The 25,854-nt window shown below is 39.5% G+C and overlaps 7 protein-coding genes, 5 non-coding genes and 1 pseudogene across 13 annotated transcripts in view; 6 read left to right on the top strand and 7 right to left on the bottom strand.

Annotated features, from left to right (window-relative positions):
• Positions 1-11,174, bottom strand: part of LOC130703156 (ubiquitin-fold modifier 1) — a 33,614-nt gene extending 22,440 nt beyond the window's left edge. The window contains exon 1 of the mRNA XM_057524765.1: positions 11,171-11,174. The gene's annotated coding sequence lies outside the window, so the exon portion shown is untranslated. The remainder of the gene's footprint in view (positions 1-11,170) is intronic.
• On the bottom strand, positions 1,594-3,891 carry LOC130703137 (uncharacterized). The gene is made up of 7 exons (XM_057524742.2): positions 3,494-3,891; positions 3,379-3,432; positions 2,983-3,317; positions 2,670-2,885; positions 2,324-2,602; positions 2,079-2,258; positions 1,594-2,012 (listed from the first exon to the last, which is right to left on the bottom strand). The coding sequence occupies exons 1-7, from the start codon at positions 3,543-3,545 to the stop codon at positions 1,737-1,739; spliced, it is 1,392 nt and encodes a 463-aa protein (XP_057380725.1). The 5' UTR covers positions 3,546-3,891; the 3' UTR covers positions 1,594-1,736.
• Positions 4,045-5,678, bottom strand: LOC130703144 (sulfotransferase 1B1-like). The gene is made up of 7 exons (XM_057524748.2): positions 5,361-5,678; positions 5,200-5,299; positions 4,986-5,139; positions 4,723-4,849; positions 4,556-4,650; positions 4,308-4,488; positions 4,045-4,224 (listed from the first exon to the last, which is right to left on the bottom strand). The coding sequence occupies exons 1-7, from the start codon at positions 5,614-5,616 to the stop codon at positions 4,100-4,102; spliced, it is 1,038 nt and encodes a 345-aa protein (XP_057380731.1). The 5' UTR covers positions 5,617-5,678; the 3' UTR covers positions 4,045-4,099.
• LOC130703147 (sulfotransferase 1E1-like) lies at positions 5,897-7,565 on the bottom strand (annotated as a pseudogene).
• On the bottom strand, positions 7,843-8,934 carry LOC130703157 (neuropeptide-like protein 31). Of its 2 annotated transcripts, none has more exons than XM_059495280.1 (4): positions 8,776-8,934; positions 8,588-8,709; positions 8,444-8,518; positions 7,843-8,133 (listed from the first exon to the last, which is right to left on the bottom strand). In XM_059495280.1, the coding sequence occupies exons 1-4, from the start codon at positions 8,791-8,793 to the stop codon at positions 8,109-8,111; spliced, it is 240 nt and encodes a 79-aa protein (XP_059351263.1). In that variant the 5' UTR covers positions 8,794-8,934; the 3' UTR covers positions 7,843-8,108. The 2 variants fall into 2 exon arrangements, with proteins under 2 accessions (XP_059351263.1, XP_057380751.1); XM_057524768.2 differs by having other exon boundaries at positions 8,444-8,525; positions 8,589-8,709.
• Trnak-cuu (transfer RNA lysine (anticodon CUU)) lies at positions 10,308-10,380 on the top strand. The gene has a single exon. It is a non-coding gene; the product is annotated as a tRNA-Lys (tRNA).
• Positions 10,608-10,681, top strand: Trnai-aau (transfer RNA isoleucine (anticodon AAU)). Its single transcript has one exon. It is a non-coding gene; the product is annotated as a tRNA-Ile (tRNA).
• Positions 10,868-10,941, top strand: Trnai-aau (transfer RNA isoleucine (anticodon AAU)). The gene has a single exon. It is a non-coding gene; the product is annotated as a tRNA-Ile (tRNA).
• On the bottom strand, positions 11,101-13,115 carry LOC130702803 (lipase member K-like). Its single transcript, XM_057524416.2, has 10 exons — positions 12,876-13,115; positions 12,591-12,789; positions 12,413-12,527; positions 12,239-12,324; positions 12,014-12,174; positions 11,791-11,952; positions 11,626-11,710; positions 11,437-11,567; positions 11,346-11,360; positions 11,101-11,256 (listed from the first exon to the last, which is right to left on the bottom strand). Exons 1-10 carry the CDS (start codon positions 13,089-13,091, stop codon positions 11,101-11,103), a joined length of 1,326 nt encoding a protein of 441 aa, XP_057380399.2. The 5' UTR covers positions 13,092-13,115.
• A 2,015-nt stretch (positions 13,116-15,130) lies between these two features.
• On the bottom strand, positions 15,131-17,190 carry LOC130703140 (gastric triacylglycerol lipase-like). Its single transcript, XM_057524745.2, has 10 exons — positions 16,920-17,190; positions 16,644-16,842; positions 16,457-16,571; positions 16,285-16,370; positions 16,061-16,221; positions 15,832-15,993; positions 15,657-15,741; positions 15,459-15,589; positions 15,383-15,397; positions 15,131-15,311 (listed from the first exon to the last, which is right to left on the bottom strand). The coding sequence occupies exons 1-10, from the start codon at positions 17,136-17,138 to the stop codon at positions 15,168-15,170; spliced, it is 1,317 nt and encodes a 438-aa protein (XP_057380728.1). The 5' UTR covers positions 17,139-17,190; the 3' UTR covers positions 15,131-15,167.
• Positions 17,191-18,696: 1,506 nt separating this feature from the next.
• Trnai-aau (transfer RNA isoleucine (anticodon AAU)) lies at positions 18,697-18,770 on the top strand. The gene has a single exon. It is a non-coding gene; the product is annotated as a tRNA-Ile (tRNA).
• A 143-nt stretch (positions 18,771-18,913) lies between these two features.
• Trnal-cag (transfer RNA leucine (anticodon CAG)) lies at positions 18,914-18,997 on the top strand. Its single transcript has one exon. It is a non-coding gene; the product is annotated as a tRNA-Leu (tRNA).
• A 1,050-nt stretch (positions 18,998-20,047) lies between these two features.
• LOC130703162 (DNA (cytosine-5)-methyltransferase 3A-like) lies at positions 20,048-25,831 on the top strand. The gene is given in 19 exon segments (XM_057524773.2): positions 20,048-20,244; positions 20,322-20,419; positions 20,489-20,593; positions 20,666-20,777; positions 20,847-21,047; positions 21,112-21,242; positions 21,302-21,349; positions 21,416-21,469; positions 21,471-21,481; positions 21,536-21,686; positions 21,746-22,106; positions 22,171-22,291; positions 22,345-22,413; positions 22,490-22,628; positions 22,695-23,134; positions 24,666-25,071; positions 25,135-25,263; positions 25,327-25,588; positions 25,652-25,831. Coding segments are annotated over 16 exon segments (2,583 nt in total). The 5' UTR covers positions 20,048-20,105; the 3' UTR covers positions 25,069-25,071; positions 25,135-25,263; positions 25,327-25,588; positions 25,652-25,831.
• Positions 25,832-25,854: the final 23 nt, after the last annotated feature.

Below are 25,854 nucleotides of genomic sequence, written 5' to 3'. Positions count from 1 at the left end.
GGTAAAGCGAAGACAGCCAAGAAACGACGGCGATGGCGAAGACGAAGACGGCGAGGCGAAGACGATGAAGGCGAAGACGGCGAGGCGAAGACGGCGAGGCGAAGACGGCGAGGCGAAGACGGCGAGGCGAAGACGATGAAGGCGAAGACGGCGAGGCGAAGACGATGAAGGCGAAGACGGCGAGGCGAAGACGATGAAGGCGAAGACGGCGAGGCGAAGACGATGAAGGCGAAGACGGCGAGGCGAAGACGATGAAGGCGAAGACGGCGAGGCGAAGACGGCGAGGCGAAGACGATGAAGGCGAAGACGGCGAGGCGAAGACGGCGAGGCGAAGACGGTGAAGGAGAGGACAGCGAAGACGAAGACGGCGAGGTAAAGACGGCGAATGAGAAGGCGGCGAAGCGATGAGTGAGGCAGAGACGATCAGGTTTGTGACGATGAGGAGAAAATGAGATGGAGAACAGGACTCATTTCTTTTTCATTACCAATCTGTATTTAAAAAAAGAAATTAATTAGATGAAAGAACAAGGGCATAATCATGATAACCATCACTGATAAAGTTACACGCAAGATCATGAGCTTTGCTGATTGAATAAAGATTTTGAAAGTCTACAGAGAAAGTCTACTGCGAATAAGACATACAGGGAATTAAAAGATGAAAAATACTACAGATTGCTTTAGACCTTCTCAATGTGAATGCACAACTATCATATATCTTAAATAATAAGAGAAAACCCAGTGAGCTTGTGAAAATAGCCAATAAAATCCTATCGAGTCAATTGAAAATCTGTTGTGTGGGACTCATTTGAAAGCCAAGCTTCCATGGTCAAATGATTAAACATTTATACTTAGTCTTCTATGCTCTGAAAAAGAGTAAACAGACGTTTAAATCAAAACTGAAACTAAATATTAAATTTCACAAGAACATGAGCACTTTTTCTTGGTTGCAATCTACGCCCAACTTTACTAAGGCTTGTTAACAAGCTGTTATCAAATTATTTATAACTATATGATACTAAAAAATAATGCTAGCCATTTAGTTATGGTAATTTTCAACTTACTTGGGGCTGGAAACGCTCAAAAACAACGACAAAATGCACAAAATTAACAGAGCAAAGAATGTGACGTTATGTCCGCCATTACAGGCATAGCAGACGATGGTGTGTTGTTCAATTCTGTGGATTTTAATCCGAATTAATAAATATTTATATGAGGCAAGTGAATCGAACTCGTGTCCTCTGAGTCGTAAACACTGTGCTCCAACCAACTGATCTAATTTGCAGCTGTTTTAGTAAAAATGTAAGGCCAATACCTTTAAAACATTTTTCTTGTAATGGTGAAAATTATTATTCCTGTTTAGCAATGGCTGCATTTGAACATATCCCCATTTCTGTTGTCTGGTTCATTCAGCTGATTTACCAATAATAATGAACATTAAGATTTCTGTGAATCAGGACCTATGGCAAACTAGAAACAATTTAGTCCTTCTTATGCTAATAGCTCACCAAGGCAGCCAAGTTGAATGCTGATTTGGTGTATTGATAATCTGGATAACCGTGTCATGTAACAAGAAAAAAGAAAATGACTAATTCAACCCTAAAATATCTAATTACTTCACTAGCCATAAAGCAGTTTATGGAAATTTTTGCCAAACAAGGATATTTCTTCAGATCCAAGGCTCCCTTTTACTGTAAGATTGCAGAAATAAAGCATCCGCAATACGACTTCTAATTGTGCTATTGCACAGTCAGCTGACTAATAATGTTAAAACGGGTCGTAGCTTCCTGCACACCATTCGTGTTGGAAAACAGTATGCGATACTTCGGATTGCTCGACAGAGACGAAGAGGCGTCCGGGAGATTCAAAATAACATCATAAGATCCCACGGCTTGTGTGGATGGCAAATTGAATGACAAGGAGATGGTCACTGATAAACCTGGAGACCAGGTGCGAGGGTTGATAGGCTGGGCGAAAGTTGTCAAAGCCTGGGTCGCTTTGTTTCTCAGAATAACCTGGGTATAATTCAGAAAACAGTGAAATATTGAGAAGGGTGAACATAATCTAATTCAGATGCAAACTTGAACAGGGCGAGGATTGTAAAGTGGCGCTACTCCAGTGTTTTTGAGATTAAGCGTGGCAGAGTAAGCCTGCCCTCTGATAATCGTTGATGGAAAGGTTCCGTTTATCAACTCAAAACGATAGCCCATTAAATTGGCAATCTGATTATAGCAGCCCGATGTTTTCCAGCCTTGGATTACCTTGAGATTAAATGACACAAAAAGTCAACAAGAATTCGTTGAAACGTAAATTTAAGAAGCATTACGGTTGGGTGGTACTCGACGTTAAGGTAACTAAATCTTTGTTTAGTAATTTGATCCACACCACCGGCGCACCCGGTTTGACTGTTTGATTCGCATGATTCTCCGCCAACAATAGCATAACGGCCCTCGTTGGTTAGCCACGTTCTTTGTGCATCAGTTTTAAATGTGCCTTGGTCTTGGTAGGATGCCATGAAGCAGTCGTTATGTATACCTATTCTTGCGCACATATTTGAGGCTTTGAATGCTCTAGACGTGGCCAGATTAGCCGTACCACAGAATGCCTTCAATTACAATTACATTACTTCATTTTTTTTATCGTATTTGTAGTTGATGATGATAAGCATATACCTGTTTGTAGGAAGGAGTGCGGAGTTGTACCATCCGACTAGTCGGAACTGCTTTCAGTAAAGCTCTTAATATCGTATTTCGATTTGTCTGTTGGGCAGCGGTAGGAGCGTACCATGCCCCGCCATCCATCGGAGTAGCATAATTTTTGGAATAATACCATTCACCCCAAGTGCCAACGAAACCTGCCTGAACTGTGGCGATGACATCACCATTTGCCTGTAATCAACACGAACATATTAAAATTGTGGTTTAGCCAGTTCCACATTCCCCATGTCGTACACTTTATTCCGTAACTATAACAATATTTTTTTACCTGAAAAAACGGTTTCAGCTGGTCGATGTGGTTAAGCAGTTGACTAAGAACTGCGTCGTTCATGTTACCGCTGGTTAAAGTATAACTAAAGCGAACGACGCTTTTCAGTCCAGCCGAACGCAGGGTCGTGAAATCGTTGGTCAGAGTTGTTAAAAGGGTGGAGGTTACATTGGTCGTAACAAACGTGTCCAAGACGTAATTGTTGTGGACGAGGGTCACATTATCGTTAGTCCACCATTGTCGTAAGGTAGAAAGACTCATTGCTTGAAACTTGGAAAAATAAGTCTCGTAACCGTGATAGAACCCTTTTTCGGGATTGGCCAAGACGTGCGTATCTTTGATGTGAAACAGCATGCTTAATAAAAAATTATCTGATTTTTTAAGGGAGGCATTTACCTTTCATGGCTGTAAAAGTGACAAAATTTCCTCTGCGGAGCCCTACCACTTGCCCTGCAATACATTTATACTTTTAACAAATATTTACACATAGCAACAGAATAAATTGCCATACCTGCCAAAACACAAAGGATTGTCACTTTCATTAAACCGAGAGAGTAATCCATTTTGATGATTCTACTAACTGCTTTAACCTGACAGGATCAGTATTTGCACTGAGAAGACCAAATATGAAATGAGATTGCTCAGCTTTCCAATGCTTAATTTTAAATGAAAAATAGTTGGCAGTTGCCGAATAAATATGTTTTTCAGTTCCGGGCACGAAGCATCCACATGTGGTAATATTTTCAATACCCCACTTTCTGCTATGTGTTAATGAAACAGTTATCCTAGTAGACAGAGTAGTTGTCCGAGTAGTTGTCCGAATAGACAAAACATCTGTTGGAAAACGCCTCACACACAGCAACTGAACGGATGTATGCACGTAAGCAATCTGTCGTACTTGTTTACCAGACATGCAGTTGCCAGGGGAAAAAATATGGCAAACTAAACCCATAATGTCCAATCACTATTACTGAGTAATGCTACATCATTTATGGTGCTCCATCTCTTAATTATTACGACGTTCTTCGTTTCTTTCATGAATGTGACAAGTGCAGTATCCACTGCGTGACATCTTACGTAGAACGTTGAAATCACAGAAATTTTATTTCATGAAAATTTAATCTTGCTGTTCCAGTTCCATGACGAATCTTAAATCAGTGTCGGCCAAATTTGCTTCTATCCATGCTTCAACGCGACGATTTAACTCTGGACTCAAATGATTCTTCCAATCTCCTGTTTTACCTGTTTGTCATTTAAAATAAATTATTTTCATTTTAAAAATTTAACGCATTAAAGTTTGTCAATTAAACAAGAGCAATACATACCTTTTCGGATAAAGGAACCATCGTCATTCATATAACCCAAATCTTTTGCCGGTTTAAAATTGACAGACTCGTTCTTGGATAAGTTATCAAATTTCAGATGTTCCAAAAGTAGAGTTATTTTAGCTTCGCTAAGTGGCTTATCCAGAAATTGTGCCACTTTTTCAACTTCCCCACGTAGATCCTATTTAGGAAATGTTTTTAAGAATAAGCCATTAAACTCTGCATGGGTAATTAAACAACTGACCTACCTTTTTCATATCCTCATAGAACAGGAAAAGCAAATTTGGATGAATTCGCTTTGCCCAAGCATCTAAAATGTGTGGGAAGTAGGGCAAAAATACCACTGCAAATATTTCAACATCAACAATCAGTCAAGTTTAAACAAAAGCAAAAAATTAGGAAATGGAAATCGTACAATGATCATTCATGAAGTAGTTGACAAAGGTTTCAAAATCACCGCTGTAACTTGGCATTTTCAGCAGCTTGTGGTGATGGTAATACGAAACCATGACGTCCTTCGGGTTTCGAGCAACATACACCACCTATTTTTCAATTATTTTTTATGCATTTTCTGCGAATTTTATAGCAACAAAGACGTGAGGTGAATGTCCTTGAATTGAATGAAAGCTATTTGTCTGCACGTCAAACCTGACATCAGGCAGTGATGGAAAAAAGTACCTTGCATGTGTCGAGCAAATTGGGTGGAAGCAAATAGAAAGGCAAATGGCTTTTTATGACGCGAGGGGAAGGCATTTTATCGATGACGTCCAACGATGGCATTAAGTCAGCTAATCCTGGCGGTGCAGATTCCATTTTCTCGAAATGACTTGACCTGCATTGAGTTAAATGCACGATAAAATCCGTTGACATTTAAAATGAGAGTTATGCATACTCGAGAAAAGGAGCCCGAATGGTAAGTGGCGTCGTTTTGGCGAGCTCTGTATTGCAATCGTTTAACAACATCCACACCATTTCCTGGGTCCAAGTTGTTCCTTTTGAAAATAAACAAAAATCAACTAGAAATATTTTATCACGAATAAAATGTTATATTACCACATTTGGGGAAGGTAACTACCCACACGTCGTCTTTCCTTGGCTTGAAATTAACAATTTCGTGTGCGTGTCGGCCAAATTCCTCAGTGAGTACGAAACCTCCGGGTTCGCATCGGGCCAAGCCTCCGGGAAAACGGAAATGTTCGGTAAATGGAGGAATTTTCGTATCCGGCATCGAATGAAACTGAAATTTAAATTCCACATTGCTTGACTGGTCGGTAATTTTCTCTTTTTCTTCAGCCATTTTTGAACCCATCGTGAAAACGGATGTTTGCACTTAACGTTACAAACAGTACTGTAAAATCACAGGCTTGAGTGACACTTGTTATTTAGATTTTCCAAACACGTCAAGTAGAAACATCTTTATACAGTAATGTAAAAAATTGAACTTAAGATAAGAGGCAATCTTTTTTTAACGTTTTCTTATCGACAAACGCATTTGAAACGTTGAAAAACAAGCTGCACAACAGGGCTTTCAATCAATAACTGGCTATCAAATGTGGTTAGTGCCTGAGACTTGTATCAAGGCATAAATCACTTGAGTCAAATTTATTTGACCAAGGGTTTAAACTTACAGAAACGCAATTCGAGCGTGAAAAGTAATTATACAAGATTCTGCTCATTCGCAAAGCGTAAATCCGTTTCTTTCAAGTTCCTTTCTATCCATTCATCAATACGGCGATTCATTTCCGGACTGAAAACTTTCTCGTGATTTTCTGGTATGTTGTTACCTACCATAGCAATTATTGTAACATTATGGAAGCGTGCAATAAACGTAAATCATTCTTACGAGGGTTGTCTTGCTCTGGTTTAATCAGACCCATTCCTTTTGCCATTACCTCGAAATTGGTTAACTCGTTATTAGCAAAGCTATCCAAGTCCAGATATTGGCACAAACCAGTCAGTTGTCTCTCGGTCAATGGTTTCTTCAGAAACCTGGCAATCTCAATCACTCCTTCACGCACATTCTAGACACCGACGCATCGAAAAAATTAAATTTTAAGAGACTTTTCTTGAATTTTTTTGAGGAAAATGCAAAGTTTTAACTGCAAAAGATCTTAAAGAAATTGTTCTTTACGCAATAGCGAACAATAAAAAATATAATTTACCTTTCTCAGGTCTCCGTAGAACAAGATAAGCATATTGGGATGATTGCGTTTAGACCAGGCGTCCAAAACGTGAGGGAAAAATGGAGAATAATAAACTAGGAAGTTAAAAATTAAACGTGTTTAAATAAATAAGCGTTTTTTAGATTTAATCAAGGTTGCTACAAATTCCTAACCTAGCCTTTCAAATACCTTCATCGTTCATAAAGTACTCAGCAAAGAGATCAGCATCTCCGAGGAAACCGTGTCTGTGAAATAATTTGTGGTGGTAAAAATAAGACACGATGACATCCTTTGGATTCCTCACGACGTATACAACCTAAATTTAAATGCATTTAGAATTGTGAAACATAATAAATCGTAAATGCAGTTACGTACTTTAGAGGTTTCAAGTAACTGAGGATGCAGTAAACTGAAAGGCAAATGGCTCTTGATGACCCGAGGCGACGGACTTTTCTCAATCACTTCCACTTTCGGTACCATCAGGTGCACTTCCGGCGGAGCCGACTGCAACGACGCTATGCGAGACGCCCTTTATTTGATCGTGAAAAGAACAATTTTTTTTTGAGCTATGATTTAAGTACATTTACCGTTTTAAAGACATACAACATTGTGGAAATATTGCAGTGAATCAAACTGACTCGAGAAATGGACACCGGATGAAGAGTGGATTATTCCTTGCCACTTCCGCATTGCAATTGTTGACCACCATCCACACGAGCTCTTCTGTCCACGTTGTTCCTTTAGACATTCCAAAATAAGCACATGTTAATTATTTGTGCGAATAAAAGACAAAGAATAAATACAAATTACCACATTTTGGAAATGTTAAAATCCAGACATCATCTTTTCTCGGCTGGAAATAAAAGAATTCGTGAGCGTTGCGGCCAAATTCTTGGGACATGATGAATCCGCCCGGATCGCTCCGTACAACACCTCCAGCGTAGTGGGGAAATGATCACTGTACGGGCCCAGTTTCGAGTGAGCAATCACATCAAATTTGATTCTGTGCACCGATTTCGATGGCCTCCGTTTAGCGCCTTCTGCTCCAACCGCCGCCATGTTAATTGATGCGTTTCCAACTGTACCATGTCGAGCTAAAAATCGACATTCATCGCAGTTCAAAGTATTCATGTCTTTGAGGACGATGAGATAACAAGGCAAAACTTGCATGTGTACCTTCTCCTATCGCACAGCAATGTCGAAGGGGGCGCGTACAGACACACCTTGTTTATCAGCTATTGTAAAATCATTTCAAACAGTTGCGGGTACTGTCGAATAAAATGAACTTAATATTAAGACAAACTATTTTTAAATGGTTTCTGTTGTTATGTAAGGTACTTGGACCAATGTACCAGCAACTAATAGATACAGAGTTTCGGCTGATGTGTTTGTAATTCAGAAACAATTGCATAACGAAAGATAAATAGATTATAGTACTCATCATAGGCTCGGGACATAGGGTAGCATTTTTAAAAATACAGTCAATAGAAGAAATTACGTTTTGAACTTGAATAACAAATAACTGGACAAGTTGGATGTAGACATGCGTCCATGTGAAGCAAATTGAAATTCCTGCGTGTTGTTCAAGCAGTTCGTCTTTTTATCGAAATCGATGTACAAGATGAAATGGCTGGCCCGCTCAACCGTAATAATGCCCGTGATGGCTATTTGCCAAATCAAATGAAAACGCAAAAAATTAGTCCAACGCCTTCCAACGGTTGAGTAACAAAGAATATTTTTTAAAGCAAACAACTAAGCCTTAAGGGGAGGAATGTTGGGTAATAATCTAAGCTTGACAACTTAGGTAGCCAGACGTGGGAAGCTATTGTTGTTTTAGTTCAGGTAAATTCTACGATATTAGGATTATGCAAGTTACCACCCAGCCCTTTGTTTATAGCTATATTAGACATTTTAGTAGCAATAAAACTTCAAATGCCCCACAGTGACTATGAAAAGGCAAAGTTTAAAACTTACCCGCCATAGCCGTGCCCGTGACCGCCATATCCATATCCTCTGTGATGATGGTGATGACCCCCATAATGATGGTGATGATGACCTAAAAAGTTAAATCATAATTAATTTTCATCTGAAATCAGCCTTCTACGATGGACCAACTTACCTCCTCCGTGCAAAAGCTTTTTAGCGAGAAGGAGGCCCAAAAGGGGCGAGCGTTTTTCACGTTCTTCAGCTTCAACAGTCATAATGGCCAGTACAGCCACCAACAGCAAACAGACAAACACCTAGATTGGATTGTAAATCAATTTAAAGAATTTCTTTAAAAGAAGAAAATAAAAATGGAAACTAACCAAACTTGGACGACTCATCTTGATCAGTTGGCTGTTGTAAAGTTGGAGAAGTTATGGTACATTGTTACCACTGGAGTGGCCCTTTTTATATGGAAGAGAGGCGGTGCTGTGTGGCGCCTAGGAAGCACGCCGAACAACATCAAGAGCAAAACGGTCATCCACACACGCACAAAAACCACTCGTTCAGGGGATAGGTTTTTCCCCTTCTTTTTGAAAAAGGATTACTTGGATTGGAATAAGAAAAGAAATATCAAGGTCATTACTCCCGCTAGCAGCAAAGTTCCCCTTCAAGTTCAATGCTAGTCGCATCATCTGACTACAGCAGCTGTGGTGCTCTTTTATCCGAATATTTCAATAAGACGTAGGTTCCTTGTTGCAACATACCTGCTCGTCACGAATTTATTTATATTGGATTAAACATAATTAGTCAGCACTATTAAAATTTCGCTTGCAAACAGGTCGGACACGTGGCCTTCACTGATGAAATGATCGACTGCGCTGTACTATCCATCGATCTAAAAGGGCTACTATCGGCGATTTGATTCGACAAGTCGTACCCGGAATTAACGCGACGTTTCACGATTTATTAAACAGTTGTGAAACCGCAGTGCAAAGAACCCTTCAGCAATTTCCCATCATGCAGTCGACTACTTTAACCGGATCGAGTCAGCTGGAGCAGTTGTTGTTTCCTCGGTTGTTTGGTTGGGAAAACCGAAAACTATTCGAGGATGAATGATGTCACATTTCAAATGTCGCTACGCACCAGTTAAATTCCAATATTTCGTCCTTGAATTTTAACAGTATGTGATGCATGGATGGAGCTATATGCTCGTTTAGAATCATACCCATAACGTTTGTATAGGTGACAATTCTGTTTTAAAGCGTTAACTTTTTATGTTGTTGTGACGCAACCATTTATTTATTTTATTTTTGTTTTTTGTTTTTGTTTTTGTTTTTGTTTTTTTTGTTTTGTTTTAAAATTTTTGTTTTCTAGGAACGTGGTGTAACCGAAAGAAGAAGATTTCGACATGTAATCTTCCAGGCTGCACCTAAGAAACGGGAATTTTAATGGAGTTGTCCGCTATCCAAAATGGGTATGTTTTGAAAGCCTTACATAGATCGTAGGCTGACAGCAGCTAACGGTTTTCCGTATAATCGAAACTTTAATATTCGAAGAAACATGGTGTCAGTCACGACTAACATGGCTTTGAACATAGTGGGACTTAAATATTTGGCTATTCGAAAATCAAATTTTAGGGCTTTTATAGATATTATGAAGTAAAATTTTTAGACTGGTTTCATTTCTAAAGTAATTCATTCACTTGTTCATTCTTTTGTTCTAATTAATTTAAGGACAAAATATTTGATTTAAGCAATGTTCAATAGTTAACATATACACCATTTAACTATTTCTTTCATTCAAAACAGTTCTTAGTCGTTCCTCAAATAAAAAAGCTCATAAGATTACAGGAAACCCATTTATCGCAGATACATGAACATGTTTTTTTAGATAATACAATACATGTCGATAAGCCCGGCTAGCTCAGTCGGTAGAGCATGAGACTCTTAATCTCAGGGTCGTGGGTTCGAGCCCCACGTTGGGCGAATCATTTTTATGCATTTAGATCATAGATTTTCCTTTCCTGTTACGAACAATTCAGTTACGGATATACTCTGCTTCTGCGTTAGTAAACGCAAACGTGAAAATTGTGGGAGGCATCAGTATAATACTTTGTTATTTACGATTCGTTCAATCACAACCGTATAAAAAATATTTGTTTAAAACCATGAATAACATCTATATTTGGCGAAGAAACATGCGATGGTGCAAAGGCCTGTTAGCTCAGTTGGTTAGAGCGCCGTGCTAATAACGCGGAGGTCATGAGTTCGATCCTCTTACGGGCCATTTCTTTTCTGACCAAATATGAAATATTGATCACAAATTAAATAACTTAAACTGAATTATTTTTGACGAATTTGATAGGAATGTCCCTTGTCTGACATACGAGTTGACGCTCAACGCCCTCAAGCAGCAGAATCGTTCTCAAAACGATTCACGATTTTCTTTTTCTGACTGGTGTCTCAATGCCACGGCTTGTTAGCTCAGTTGGTTAGAGCGCCGTGCTAATAACGCGGAGGTCATGAGTTCGATCCTCTTACGAGCCATCGTTTTACATATCATTTTTGAGTAAGGGTAACGCTGCTTTTATCAATAAGATAATTAATTTGTTCGTGTTTCGTATATATTTGTTAGATCGTATTTGTTCGAACGTCATCTTCCAGTATAAAACTACTTTTAAAAAACCTGAAAAGTTGTTCTAAAAGCTACAAAGCAGGTAATGGAAGCAACGGAATAAATTTTTTGTAGACTAGTCGGTTGGCGTCGGATGAAAACAGAAACGAAAGATGATTCCAAAGTGGATCTTCGATCATAATAGAAGTTTTCAAGTTTCCTAATTTGTTTGCCAGCCAGGCAATATCCTGTAGTGAACATTCATCACACAGAAATTATTTTTTTTTTTAATTCGTCTACTGATTATTTCGAAAATTTAAAAAATTTTGCTGGATACCTTAGGAGCTGATACCTGTAGAAGAGTAATAAAGAAGATGGTTTTTTAGCATTATTACACGGATTTGTTATAATAAGTGTACGTAAATCACCTTATCGCGTTGCCCCCAAAAAATAAAAACGCTACATGTTACTTTGTTCAAATCATAAGTTGGTGGAGTCGTTTGGCCATAACGCAATAGATTTTCGCGATAGCCAAAATCATACCGTTGAAAAGTCTGACCTAAAATTTCATATGCATAGCTGTAAAACGTGCTGTACAAAATGCAATTTTTACATACCAGTCATGTAGTTTTGGGCGTAATGGATAGCAGTTTTAACTGAAGTTCCAGCCGGATTATGGCCATCAATAACTGGCAAAATATTCTTCAAAATAAATAGTACTCTTCAGCATTTTTTGGCCTTTAATTTTCCCAGTTTCTTAAATTGTAGGTATGCGTACGTACCAAATCGAAAGCGTGATACTCGTCATCCGAAGAAGAGAATATCGTGTTCCGACAAATGGAATAACGCAGGAAAAGATTAGGTCCACAATATTGCTTGCGAAAATTGTTCCAAACTGTATCAACTGGTTCATATGCACGCACACCGATCAGGTCGAAGACAAACTGTAAACATTGAAGCACCCAAATTAATTAATTCATTGAACGAAATGCAACGCTGCTGTACCTTTATTTCCTTGGAAAATGGTGCTTGGTAAACCGCAAGCGGAGCTGTCGATTCTGCCATTGAAACCGCAGGGGCCAATGCAATCATTATATCAATCTTCTCATTCAGCTCGGGATGTAAAGACATACAAATAAAGAACATGGCGCAACCCATTGAGTGACCTAGTTAGTAGATGCCTTTAACAAAAGAACTTTACCTAGTTGGATTTTGTAAACGTAAATTTACCTACGTAACTCAGCTTTTGGTTCCCTGTCTTTGTCACCACGAAATTAATGACGGCTGGAATGTCGTAATTGCCCATCTCGTCGAACCTTTTTCAACAATACCCACGACACCATATCTTCCATTAATGCATTTTTTTACTCACGGATGTTTCGCCAGTTAGAAAACCAAGCTTACGAGAAATTCCAATATTCTTCTTCTGACGGATCGAGCTTAACATGCCGACGTGAATATGTATTACCACGAGCATTTCCCATCCAAACGTCGTATCCTGCGTCGGCTAAAACGAAGCCTATTGCAACGGCAATCAAAGAACAGTTAAAAGAAAAAAAATAACGTGATTATTAAATCTTACCAAGCCCATCCTGATTGATTAACCAAACATTATCGCTAGTCAAAATTCCGTGCTGGAGAAAAACAGGTCGTCTTGAGACGTTCGGCGCCATCTTCTGGCCTTTACCATACGGAATGCGATGAAGCTCGAGAATGTAACCATCACTGGTTGTTATCCTGTGAATTTCAACTGGGTAACCTCTTCCAATTATTATCTCGGCCTACGAAATATTTTCCGAAACATAGTGCATCAGTAATTTGTTAGGGGATATATATATGGATTAATTCGTTACCAGCTACCACGTACCGTGGTTAGTGAAGCTTCGTTAGGATTCGGTCGAATACGTTGGTGATCGTTCAACTGCTTTGTACTAGCACAAGTAACATGGCTGGCCGTGTTCAACACCTGTATAGTATCTACAGACTGTGCAGTTTCGTTTACAATAATGTCGTTGCACTGAAGAGCGTGGTTCAATGTCATCATCAACAAAATGTAGCAACGAGCATTCATGATTCTAGACATTTTTGGCAACGTAGCATAACCTGATAAAAATTTAAAGCATTACTTTCAATCATTTGGTTTATGTGGATAAACAGTAAATACGGCTTCACACTTGACAATAACCATCATAATAATGCATTTAGCTTACGTGAAAGTTTAACATACTTTGAACAGTAAATAGTCGGTATGCGATTCCTACCCATCGATTAAGTATGCCACGCAAAATTAAGTATGCACGACGAAAATCATCATGTGCAGCCCTTGGTGGGCCACACGTGTCTGTGAAAACCAGGCAGGGTAAGAAACAAAACAGCTGTCAAGGTTATGAGAACGCAAAAGTTGGGGAAAACGAAATTTATGTAAAGTATTCCTTGGGGACCTTTTTTTTTTGTATGCAACTTAGGACAAAAGGATTAAAAGAATCAAGGTCAATGCTTTTCTGGAAAGTTCAAGAAGGGAGGCAGGGTACGCAAATTCAAAAGTGAAAATAAAATGCAAATGATCAATGTTACTAAAAACCAACCTTTAAATTAACGACAATTAGATTATGCACTATACTTAAATAAGAATAAGTTACAAAATTTCCGGGTCAACAACCGCAGCAGATTTTTCAATAAAATATATTGCAATTGGCCAAATGCTTCAATTCTTGTCATAGCCCCGATTTCTTTCCACATAGCTACAAAACATTTCATTCCTGTTCCTCCTGTTCATCTACTAGAGACCTGATGAATAATTTTTATTACCCTATCCTCAGTTGTGTGATTATTTTTTCTTAACGTACAATAAGCTTGACGAAACATTATTACCTATCACACTTGCCGTTGTGTGAAACACTTTGATTTCCAAGGAGATGACTTTGAAGCGTTTAACGATAGGAAGATTGACACACTTATCTATAACCTACGAGCTGCATTTTCGTTACGAGAAAGTAAAGAAAACGAAAGTGACCATCATAATTGACTCATTCCAAATAGTTTCACATTTCTCTGCCGTGTGTAAAACCTTGAACACAAAAAGAAATTTCGTTATTTGTGATTTTAGCCGTACACCACTAATCAAATTTAGCTAGATACAACCTATCTAGAAACTTCATTGTTTAACTTAGAATTATTAAAAGTCATAAAAAATGTCTACTGAAACAACAAACGTCAAATATCTTCTTCACACTTTACGTCACATCGTTACTTTGCATAAATTCCGAAGTCGTAGAAATACACTTGAACTGATTTTTCACGGGGCAAATTTGCTGACATCCATAAATTTTTCTCCCCGACGAGTTAACTGAAGAATCTAATTCACATTTCACTAGTACAACCAGACGTAGGCTAGTATTACCTGGCAAAAGTGGAATTTTTTTCTACCCTGCCTGTTGACAGTTCGACGAACGTGAAGAAAGATGTCCGATTTCACGAACGTAGTCACACAAACTGATAGTAGAAAGCGTATGCCATGTAACATACCATCATCCGTAACCGCCAACTTGTTTATCATGTACCATTTGCAGACTGGATTCTACTTGCGAAATCACACATGCTAGATTATGCCTAGAACCATCCTGAGGCGAGGTTACACCCTCACCATCTTTCTACAACCGTTCAGAAAAAAAGAGAAATATTGGGTCATATCTACGTTGCAAGAGATTACGGAACACACAAAACAATCTCTTTCGTCTTGCTAGCCTAGCAAGAAGATTTGGCGTATTACGAATGCTTTCTCAGTTGAGATTCTTCGTTGATACAATAATCCGAAATCTTTTTAATTGAAAACAGGAGCAGTGACGAAGATGACAGGTAACACCAATGGATTAAACAAATGGTATAGTTGTTCTTGAAATTTTTGTCGATGAAAGGGGTTGTTACCTCAACCTAAAAGTTCATTTATGAGGAAAAAAATTGGTTTTTAATATCTATAACCGGAAGAGTAACATCAGAAAACATAATATTATAGATAGTATCCTGTTTTCGAAATTAAGTTAGTCACCTTGTCTTACTTTTGTTCTCAAATAGTAATCCAATAGTTAATAAAAAAAATCCCAACCTTCTGCGCTCTGAAAAAATAATAAACTAAACATCACATCCAACGCTACAAAATAAGTTAGGGGAGAAACGGAATCAGTTTGTCGTAGACTAGTCGTTTCGCGTCTGTCGCAAAGAGAAACGAAAAATGATTCCATAGTGGATCTTCGATCATAATGGAATTCCTCAAATTTCCTAGTTTAGTTTCCAGCCAGGCGATATCCTGTTGTGGTTGATACAGTTTGAAGAAATTGTTTATACTCATCCACTTATATTACATTGCGTTTCAGTTACCTGAGGAGCGGAAACCTATGTCAAGGTGAAAACATATTGTTAGAATATTGGGTTGTATTAAGTGCAAATAGAGTACCTTATCGTTCTGCCCCCAGAAAATGAAGACGTTAGATGTGACTTTGCTCAAATCATAAGTTGGTGGAGTCGTTTGGCCATAACGCAATAGATTTTCCTGACGACCAAAATCAAAACGTTGAAACGTCTGACCTTAAATATGAACGGGTTTCAAAGTAAAAAATTACCACACAATGATGCGTTCTTATAATTACAATACCAGCTATGTAGTTCTGCGCATAATGGACAGCAGTGTTAACTGATGTTCCGGCCGGATTGTGGCCATCAATAATTGGTAAAAGATTCTATTAAAGATAGGGACTTTTTACTATTAAGATAGAGCAATTTAATAGCTTAAATTAGGCGATTTCATTACTTGTACCACAAACACGTACCAAATCTATAGAATGATAGTCATCCCCTGAAGAGGAAAATAACGTATTCTGACAAAGGGAATAACGTAAGAAAAGATGAGGTCCACAATATTGCTTACGGAGGTTGTTCCAAAATGAATCTACTGGTTGATACGCACGCACACCAATCAAATCAAAAACAAACTGTCAAAAAGCAATAAATCAATCAAACACATAAGATAATTTCACTGTAAGAAAGGCTTTGTAGCACCTTTATTTGTGGAGCAAACGGTGCTTGCTTAACCATCAGCGGAGCTGTTGACTTTGCCATTGAAACCGCAGGTGCTAATGCAATCATCACATCAATCTTCTCATTCAACTCAGGATGTAACGACATGCAGATAAAGAACATAGTACATCCCATTGAATGACCTAAGTAGTAAATGCTTTTAATAAAAAGTACTAAGGATATTGATGCTTTAAGCTTAAATTTACCTATGTAACTCATCTGTCGGCCTCCTGTCTTTGACAGTACGAAATTAATGATGGCTGGAATGTCGTAGTTGCCCATTTCGTCGAACCTTTAATCAACGACACGCACATGAACTCAATTCATTAACGAACTCTTTTAATCACAGTTATGCATCATTTATTAAACGATACTTACGAGAAATTCCAATATTCTTCTTGTGATGGATCGAGACTAACATGGCGGCGTGAATACGTATTGCCTCGAGCATTGCCCAACCAAACGTCGTATCCTGCATCGGCTAAGGTGAACGCTGTGAATTGCAACAGTAACAAATACTCACAAGACACAATGACAACATTATCCTATCGTTATTCAATTATACCAAGAGCATCTGGAAGAAGTATCCAGACATTATCACTACCCATCAGTCCATGTTGGAGAAAAACGGGTCGTCTGGAGAACTTGGGCGCCATCTTCTTGCCTTTACCGTATGGAATGCGATGCAACTCGAGAACGTAGCCATCATAGGATATCACACTATGAGTTTCAAATGGATAACCTCGACCATTTATTATTTGGACCTAAGAAGCCACACGAAATTTTTACCAATAAATGTAACAGCTTTATCTAACGATAGATATAGTGTATTGCAACGTACCGTATTCAATGAAGCTTCCTTAGGATTCGGTCTCGTGCGTCCCTGTACGTAGAGTCGCTTCTCCCTCGCTGAACGGAAATTTCCAGTCCTTTCCCACGTGTGTGCAGTTACTGCAGTACCATTGGGCTGTGTTACAAATACGTCACTGCATTGGTAATTGCAGATCAGCGTCAACATCAACAAGAAGCATCCACAAGTATTTGTAATTTTGTACGTCATTTTTGCCAAACAAAATAACCTAGTAAAATCAAAGATACTTTACTTTCCATCTTTTTGCTTGTTGTCTAGTACACATCAAGAAATGATTCCCCACTTAAAACTCATGATCTAAGTGGCGCGCATTCGCACGGACGAATGATTCAGAATTTGACGAAATTCTTCACACGTAACCCTTCGTCTGGCAATGCTGCATGTTGAGGTAGGGTAAGAAACAAATAAACTGTCAAGGTCGTACAAAACCAGGGCGCGAAAACAAAATTATGCATATGAATCAATTGCGAAATGTTAGTTGGATGCAAAGAGATAAATTATTCATGCAACATGATTTTTACAAAAGTTTACGGAAGAAGGGTGGGGTATGCAAATTCAAAAGCCAAATTAAATACATTGATGAACATCGCGAAAAGATATAAACAAAATTATGCGAACTACTTACAAAACTAAGGAAATTAGTATCTATTGGTAGGGATTTTCATTTACCTCGAATTAAGAGAAAACAACCTTTTTTTTTCACTGTAATTGCCGTTCGGGAAATCTGAACCAATTTTTTTTCCCAATCTAACACGTGCCGTTGTGTAAAACACTTGGATTTCCGAAGAGATGGCTTTGACAACTGAATTTTGTAAAATCAGCTCTTACAAATGCTGGACGAGATTGACACACTTTTTAAAAACCAATGAGCCACATTTTATTGATGGAAAGTGTAAAAATGAAGGTTGGCATGATTTTGACTTTTTTTCTTGAAGTTTCGCACCTTACTTCTCCCCGTAGGCAACCTTGAAAAGTCGTAAAGAATTTTGGCCTCGTGAAGCCAGAAATCGTATTTGCTTTCTTCACCGATGAGCTAACCCGAGTTATCCCACCCCCCTTTTTTTTTGCAAAATCCAATTAGAATTGAACAAATGTTACCTGTTAAACGGCGAGCCCGTTCTATCCTGGATGTGCAGACATGAAGAAAACTGTTCAAATAATGAACCTATCAGCAGAAACTAACTTGGAAGGCGGGCTGCCATGTACGAGTAATACCATCTTCGCACACGAAAATGTAAGAACTTGTTTAAAGTATACTATTCGCGGAGTCTATCCTATTTTGAGGAATATATACATAGAATCGACCGGAGACGAGGTTGATCCTCTGCTTTTTACTTCAAACGTTACAAACACGAGAAACAGTTAGGCTAAACCCCCATGGACGAGGTTACGAAGCACCGAGGACTCTGAAGGATCCAGAAAAGGCCACTCGGTTTGCGAAAGGAATTCTTCTCTATCAATCTATTTGGCTAAAGTATCATCTCGGATTACATCTATGCTTGGACATCTAGTTTCAGTCACTGCTGAAATGCACAGTATCTGTGTGATGGGAAAGCTAAAAGTAAACAAATTTGTGCAACAAAATATGTTTTGCTACTACTGTGTGTCAACTCTTTTGCCAGCTTGCGCCAATTTACAAATAGAAATATCTTCCCTTTTCTCTAGTTAAGCCGGTGTAGCAAGTTTCTAGGTTGAAGTTACTCAATCTTAGCGTCTGACTCAAATTTCAATTGTTTGTGGATAAAATGGCCTGTTAGCTCAGCTGGTTAGAGCGCCGTGCTAATAACGCGGAGGTCATGAGTTCGATCCTCTTACGGGCCAATTATTTTGGATAGTATTTTACAATACAGCTGAGAAAATGTGACAGATTATACAAAGTTTAGGGAAGGATGGCTAATAGTTTCATTTTAACTATTTGTTTCTCCTAAGTTGCATCGTTCAAACGCGTGGATGTTTGTTAGTATGTCAGGATGGCCGAGCGGTCTAAGGCGCTGCGTTCAGGTCGCAGTCCAGTTCTCTGGGCGTGGGTTCGAATCCCACTTCTGACAATCATTTTTCATCACTCAATTTCGTTACCAATTAAAAGACTTTCGTGAACGAGAGCACTCATTACGAACAATATGTTTAGATTAGTTAAGTTGTACGTTTTTTATCAACCAATTAGACTTGTCAGCATATTGTACTTTCTCCTACTATTTTCAAACAATGTAAACCTAATATTGTTAATCACATCAATGAGAGGGGATCAGTAGTGTATCGTCTGCCATAGTCGTAACATTTGGTGACGCAGATTACAATAAAGAGATTGAATCATCAACTCATCACTTCCCCGTTTAACCTGGAAGAATCGTATTTATGACGAGTACCGAAGTGGAATATAATCTTTCTGACTACCGAATCATAACTTATAGCACTGCATTCCTTTAATAGTGCTTCACTATTCTGGTTTATCATTAAACGCTATGGAAGTATACGTTAAATGCACAACGTGTAAAATAGATTAGTGTTCTCAATCGATTTATCTTCATATTGCCATCTGTTTTTATCTTTCAAAATACTTGCTGATTTTCCAGAATTCTCCTTGTGCAAAATGCGAGCGACTTCATTCTTTTGTTTTGAAAGAATCGCTAGATCGCTTGTGATTGGCCCATTGTTTTGAGGAGGCAACTTTTAAGGGGTCATGTCGAAGTTCTATTTTTGCAGCTATCGTTTTCTTCGCGCCATGATGAAACCTACGGGACCAATGCGACCGGCATCAAGATGTCTGACGGTCACGTAATGTTAGAATTGCCACACAGGACAGCTAAAAACATAATGAATACTTCAGGTAAACAAAGAATGTTATTTGTATTGCGCCACATATTTACATGGAGTCGTTAAATTGAAGTATGTCTGAAAATGCGTCATTTAAGTCGACGAAGGTACGCAGCAATCTTTCCCACGCCTGCTCCCAATTCACCCACTCACCCACTTGTTCTCGACTCAGTTCAGGCCTTTTCTCGAACGTTTCGAAGAGAGGGAGGGGATGACAAAATTTCAACTACGCAGTTTCTTTCAAACTAAATACGCATTTACTTCAGAGTATCCACAGTGCTACACACGAATCGCTTTCAGTTGACGATTCGACTTTCTTGCAAGTCGTTGCTCGTAATCAAAATGGCGAATAAAACCGGCAGAAACGAATCGCAGGCGACAGAAAATGGCGCCGAACCAAAGAAAACGTTAGCCTCACGTAAGTTTATTCGTCTTGGGACTATGGTGTGGGCCAAGCTGGACGGCTGGCCCTGGTGGCCTGGTAAGTCCTATTACGATTTTTGATGATGTTTATCAGGGCAACATGTTTCAATTGATGTTGATTTGGTGTTTACGCAGGCATTGTAGTTACGCACAACGATTGTGGGTTGCCGCCACCCAAGAAACCGACCAACTACTGGGTGTACTGGTTCGGAGGCCATCAGACCGTTTCAGAGGTAATTTTGGTGTTGAATTTATTTCAGGAAAAGTTTAAAAATATTGAATTGACATTGGCAATTAATTAGATGCCGGCTGAAAAGCTTAGCGGTTTCCTGGACGACCATTTCATCCGGTTGCTGAATCAAGCCTATAATAACCTCTACGAAAAAGGTGTTTTGGAAGCCGTCAGGGTTAGAAACGACTGGATAGCTTGTCAGTAATTTGTAATAATTGATTTAACGTAACGTCTGTTTGATGCCCAGATGTTGGCGCACAGTAAAAATCAGCCGAGACTCGTCAAACCAACAGCTGGCAAATTGAAATCGTGGGCGATTAAAATGTTTTCGTCCGTTAAGGGCAACACCAATCGAGATGGTATTTTATTACCTTTTTCCGGTTCGTTGTTTGTAACAACGTTGTTTACATTTGTTTGTTAAATTGCAGTTGTTCTTGACGACTTCCCAGAATGGCTGGAACGTTGCATCAATCGAATCAAAGACACAAACGATAAATTGAAAAGGATTTCCAACGAGAAGAAAGAGAGTCGTTTGTCTGCGTTCCAGGGTGGTGCCAAAAAGAAGGAGAAAAAGAAGAACAATGCCGAAGAAGATGACGTCACTTACGGCCCGCGAGATTGCGACATTGGTATTGCCATTTGCACAATGTTTTGCTTTTGAGAAAATTCAAAAACAACCTTTTCTCATTGCAGCTGTCGTGGACAGAATCAAAGCTGGAACGCTGGACATGGATTATTTTTGTCTTGGCTGTCATGTGGAGATCATGGGACTGTGCATGGAACATCCTCTCTTCCTTGGAAGTCTCTGCAATCAAGAATGCAAGGTATGATTCATTATTCTTTATACTGGTTTTTCGTTAAACAATAAGAATACTTAATGCAGAATGAACTCCTTGGAACCAGTTACAGCGTTGGCGAAGACGACATTCACGTAACGAAATGTTTTATACATTCTTTTTTATTTTTAAAACAATTGTTCTAAATGTTAATTGAAAAGGTGGGCTGTGCCATTTGTGGTTCGACGGGAGATTGTTTAGTCTGCGAAAATGGTTTCTTGTTCCAGGTAAACATCAATGTGCGATGATCAACTCAATTGAAATGATGCCTTTCCAAACAGGGTCTACTGTTCGTATTGCGTCGAACTATTGGTGGGCGAAGGATCCATGTCCGCCATTATGCAGAAGACGCCGTGGTTCTGTTTCCTCTGTGCCCATTTTGCTACAGAATCTCACGGCTTACTTCAACCTCGTTCCGACTGGGCTCTCAAGGTAAACATCATTCAACGTGTTCCAAACGCTCTTCTCGTAACTGTTTACTTTGTACCCAGTTGAGGAATTTTCTACATCAAGAATTCCCTCTACAATTGAATCGGCATTTATCTAAGAACGGGCAACCCGCATTCCGGGTCGTGGTCCTCCACGACAACCTAGGCGCTGTCCACTACGCCCTGGGCTCATTACGTCTTCACCTCGACCAGTACATGGCGTCGGACAGGTGGGAAGAGGTGTACGAACTCAACGGCGTCGATTTCGTTCTCCTCAAGAACGCCAATCAAATGAAAGACGAAGAATGGGCCAAACTGTATCCTATCCATTTACTCGTTTCTTGCCTTCCGGCTAAGAAATTCGATCCGCAACGTCATCAACCTGCCGGCAGAGAAGTGGGTAGAAGACAGTTCGCCGAAGGAGGTAATCGTGCAGTTATTGCCTAATTTTGATTTGATTGATTTTGATCGTTTTTGATGTCACTTAGAATATGGGGAGGCTTTCTTCGATTTCTTCCGCATCAAAAATTGCATTGAACGTAATAATCAAGACACTCCTCTTTTATGGGCAGTGGAAAATGTCAGCAGTTATCACATCACCATTTCCAGGTAATTTTTGATTTTCATTGGCAATGCGAAATAATGAATAGCAATTGTTTCAGGTTTCTTCAGATGGAGCCTATCGTATTCGACATGAAAGACGGCCAAGGCTACGTCAAACATCGTCTCGTGTTTGTATTATTTTTGTGAAATGTTTTTTTGCAACATGCAAATTCAACTGAGAAATGAAATTCAATCATTTTCTAGATGGACGAATATTCCCGAACAGAATTTCAAGCCGCAATTGGAACACGTGATTAACAATGACTATCCATCCATTTCCAGTCTTCCGCTCAGTCGGGAACCTTTCTTCATCAAATATCCTTGGATCCTCGAAGATATTGTGGTATTACTCTTATTTTTACAATTTCTATTGGAACATTAATGTAAGAATTCTCGTGTTCCACACCAGGCCATTGCCCAACCACGGCCAGCCAATTGGCAGGAAAAACACGACCGGATGCTGTTCCAGCGCGACACGCGAAGCAAAACGAAAACAATCAAACGTCCTGCGTATTTGGAACACTATTCCGTGGTCCAGTTGACGCAGAAAACTGCCAAGAAGAGGAGGAAAATGGATGATGATGTCCATCCGAATTGGAAATTACGTGAGATGGGCAACAACGACGAGGACGCGGATGAGGATCAGACGGATTACGTGGCCGCTCTGACCAATCATGCGACGTACGCCCGTTCGCTCGGTTTTCCCGAACCCTTTCCAGAGTTTGTGTCTCATCTGGATGAAGCGGCCGTCCAAGAGAGACTGAACCGCAGTCTACCCGTCTCGCTGTGGATTCATCTGTTCCAGCCGTTGTTGAAATTGGCTCGAATCGCCCAACCGGATTGTCAATCGTGAGTAACCTTTCCGGATCTGTTATCTTCTTATGTTTCGACTTAGCGACGAGAGGAAAAGTTTTCTTTTTAAATGGAATAATTTTTAGTTCATTTTGTACATTTAAGAGGGAGACGATCATTCGTGTTTTTTTAAGTAATACAGACATTTATTCGTCCGAGATCCGTTGGGAACGTTGAAGAGGTAGATAACGGATTAGGGAGCATTTGCGCCGTAAGGGTATGATATGTTTTCGTTTCTAAACTGCAACGTAAAATCCATTTCGTCTTTGTCTTTTTAAACAGTAACAAACTGAATGAAAGCCAATACGATTTCTTTTGCACGCGGTTTATTTAATAGACATCGACCCCAACATCAAATCCGCCTCCGAAATCACCGAAGCCTCCGTAATCACCATAGCCTCCGTAATCGCCGTAACCATAATCTCCGTAGCCTCCGTAATCACCGTAACCATAATCACCGTAACCTCCATAATAATCCCCATAGCCGCCGTAATAGTCACCGTAATAACCACCATAGCCGTATCCATAAGGATAGCCAAACGCGCCGAAGAAAAATGGATAGTAAGGGTAATATCCGTAATAAGCCGATCTCCCGTAAGGTCTGCGGTAGTAACGGGAAGGTCTTGCGTAAGATGTGACGATGGGAAACAATAATCTTCGTTTCCGGCCTAATTTAGTAGATGCCGCAACGGGTCCCTCTTCCGGCAATTTCGTTTTTTCCGTTGGCTTTAGCGTTTGGATTTTATCGAATTTGGGGAGATCAGAAATTTGTTTTTTGAGCGATCCGGCGTCTTTTGTTTCGTATTTTTGAGTTGTCGCCGGTGGTTCGTAACGTTTGTCGCCGCTAGATGGCGGAAGAATCTCAGGACGGCGTTCCATCTTGCCTGCATTCATTGGAGCATCGCGCTCATTACGCGATTCTTTCGAAACGGATTCCATTTCGGATGGCCGGCCCAGCACGACAACGGCCAGTACGGCGATCAAGTAAAAACGAATCATCTGTGATTACAAGTTTGTTTTTTAAAAGCAAATTAGGACTAGTCGAATTCGTTCCCAACCGAGAGAGAGAGAGACTCACCATTTGGATGCAATTGGCGACTGGACGAGATACGAGGTAGACGATGTTTTTAAGTCCATCTTTTTATACGTTTTGTGGGAATTAATAATCGTTGTCTTTTCGTCTGAACCCCGAGTTAAAACGTTGAACATCTTTTAACTTTCGAATTTGGACAGACTTGTACTCTAGAGAACTATGGAAAGAGGTCGCTACTCTCAGTCTCAATCATGGAAAACAAGCAATCTACTAAGGAATGACTCGCGATCTCACTCACAATGCTTCTAATTGGTTGAAATTCTATTCATACAATCAATTATTTGTTGTGTTTTGAGAATCATCTTTCTTTTATTAAAACAACCGTGAAACACAAATGGACAGGTACGAACTCTTTTATTATTCAAGTAAAAAAACTATATAAACGATTTTTTCATTTGCAAACAAACAGGACTATTTTATTTTCAATAATAACAGCAATACGCGTAGCCACCGTCAACGTTATCGAAGTAATCGCAATAGTCACGTAGTGCGCGTTGCTGTTTTCTCAGGTACGATCTCGGATTCGGATAAGACCGGACGTAAGAGGCAGCCGCCTGTCTTTTGCTCCTCGATGACGGATGAGATACGGACCGACTTTCGTTCGATTCGTCGGATTCAGACGTTTCAGCCGATCCGACATGTTCGGATGAACGAGATTCTTCATTCTCGCCAGACGTTTGACTTCTCTGTTCCAGTTGATGCCTCGAATGGATCTCTGACGGTGCGGAATCCAACTTGTCTTCATGATGGGTCGATTGGCTTTGCAATTCCGTCTGTCCGGCCAATGCGGAGAGGACGAGATACGCAAGAATCCAAACTCCAATCATCTGCGTTTTAAAAGGTAAACAAAATGATTTGAAAATTCAATGTTGGTGTGTTGTAACACTGACCTTTGTACTGGTAGGCGATTGGCAACAGTTCCATTCCAGCCGCTTCTTTTTATACCGAATTAGTTTTGATTTCCTTTGTAAAAGTCGTTGCATTTACGTCGTAACTGGACGTCGAGAAGACTTTAGCATCTCTCAAGAGTGGGGTAAAAAAGATAACCTTAATTTAGTTCGACATTGAAATGTAGTTTGTAAAAACTGATTCCAAGTTGAAGGCCACATTTCCAAGAAACGGACAACAAAGAAGTTTTTTTTTCTACTCCCCAAATGGAACGAGTCGATGAACTTTGAACGTCGAGTTTTTTCACTGCGTGTCATCTTTGAGGTCAATTGCCTTGGCCGATAGGTGGACACAAGTCGAGGTATGTCCTCATTTGTAATGACAACCATTCTACTGTCGTATTCGAACTGGGCAGAACTTAAAAAGTGCATCGTTTGGCATGTGCGATATTCGGATAATACTTGAATGAGGTAATTCAATTCGTTAACAAATTATGTTAATTAACAGATTCATTTGCATGTTCATAATTGAAGGTCTGAAAGAAACTAAATGAAAATGGCGAAAACATTGAAGATGCTATTGATACTAATCTTGTGCGGGAACGGTTGCCAAAACGTGGGAGACATGAGCTTTGCAAAACAGCTGGACAATGCAATTGCGAATGATTCTGAAAGCAAAAGCTGGCATGAAATTGCTCACATCATTGAGATAACATTAGAAATGTTGGATGCAGTGT

Source organism: Daphnia carinata, chromosome 5 (assembly GCF_022539665.2).
Source record: "Daphnia carinata strain CSIRO-1 chromosome 5, CSIRO_AGI_Dcar_HiC_V3, whole genome shotgun sequence".
NCBI classification, from domain to species: domain Eukaryota; kingdom Metazoa; phylum Arthropoda; class Branchiopoda; order Diplostraca; family Daphniidae; genus Daphnia; species Daphnia carinata.
This window is presented reverse-complemented; position numbering and strand designations above follow the sequence as displayed.

Excerpts from the sequence above, each read along its gene's own strand:
- LOC130703137 (XM_057524742.2), bottom strand. The coding sequence starts at position 3,545 with ATGGATTACTCTCTCGGTTTAATGAAAGTGACAATCCTTTGTGTTTTG. Across the intron at positions 3,433-3,493 it reads AATCCTTTGTGTTTTGGCAG|GGCAAGTGGTAGGGCTCCGC; the intron begins GTATGGCAATTT and ends AATGTATTGCAG. Across the intron at positions 2,603-2,669 it reads GCACTCCTTCCTACAAACAG|GCATTCTGTGGTACGGCTAA; the intron begins GTATATGCTTAT and ends TTGTAATTGAAG.
- LOC130703144 (XM_057524748.2), bottom strand. The coding sequence starts at position 5,616 with ATGGGTTCAAAAATGGCTGAAGAAAAAGAGAAAATTACCGACCAGTCA. Across the intron at positions 5,140-5,199 it reads ATTCGGGCTCCTTTTCTCGA|GTCAAGTCATTTCGAGAAAA; the intron begins GTATGCATAACT and ends AACTCAATGCAG. Across the intron at positions 4,489-4,555 it reads TCTATGAGGATATGAAAAAG|GATCTACGTGGGGAAGTTGA; the intron begins GTAGGTCAGTTG and ends TTTCCTAAATAG.
- LOC130703157 (XM_057524768.2), bottom strand. Across the intron at positions 8,526-8,588 it reads AAAGCTTTTGCACGGAGGAG|GTCATCATCACCATCATTAT; the intron begins GTAAGTTGGTCC and ends TTAACTTTTTAG. Across the intron at positions 8,134-8,443 it reads CACGGGCACGGCTATGGCGG|CCATCACGGGCATTATTACG; the intron begins GTAAGTTTTAAA and ends TTTGGCAAATAG.
- LOC130702803 (XM_057524416.2), bottom strand. The coding sequence starts at position 13,091 with ATGTCTAGAATCATGAATGCTCGTTGCTACATTTTGTTGATGATGACA. Across the intron at positions 12,175-12,238 it reads CCAAAAGCTGAGTTACGTAG|GTCACTCAATGGGTTGCGCC; the intron begins GTAAATTTACGT and ends TCTACTAACTAG. Across the intron at positions 11,711-11,790 it reads AGTATCACGCTTTCGATTTG|AATATTTTGCCAGTTATTGA; the intron begins GTACGTACGCAT and ends TTTATTTTGAAG.
- LOC130703140 (XM_057524745.2), bottom strand. The coding sequence starts at position 17,138 with ATGACGTACAAAATTACAAATACTTGTGGATGCTTCTTGTTGATGTTG. Across the intron at positions 16,572-16,643 it reads ACTTCTTCCAGATGCTCTTG|CGTTCACCTTAGCCGATGCA; the intron begins GTATAATTGAAT and ends TGCAATTCACAG. Across the intron at positions 16,222-16,284 it reads CCGACAGATGAGTTACATAG|GTCATTCAATGGGATGTACT; the intron begins GTAAATTTAAGC and ends TTTACTACTTAG.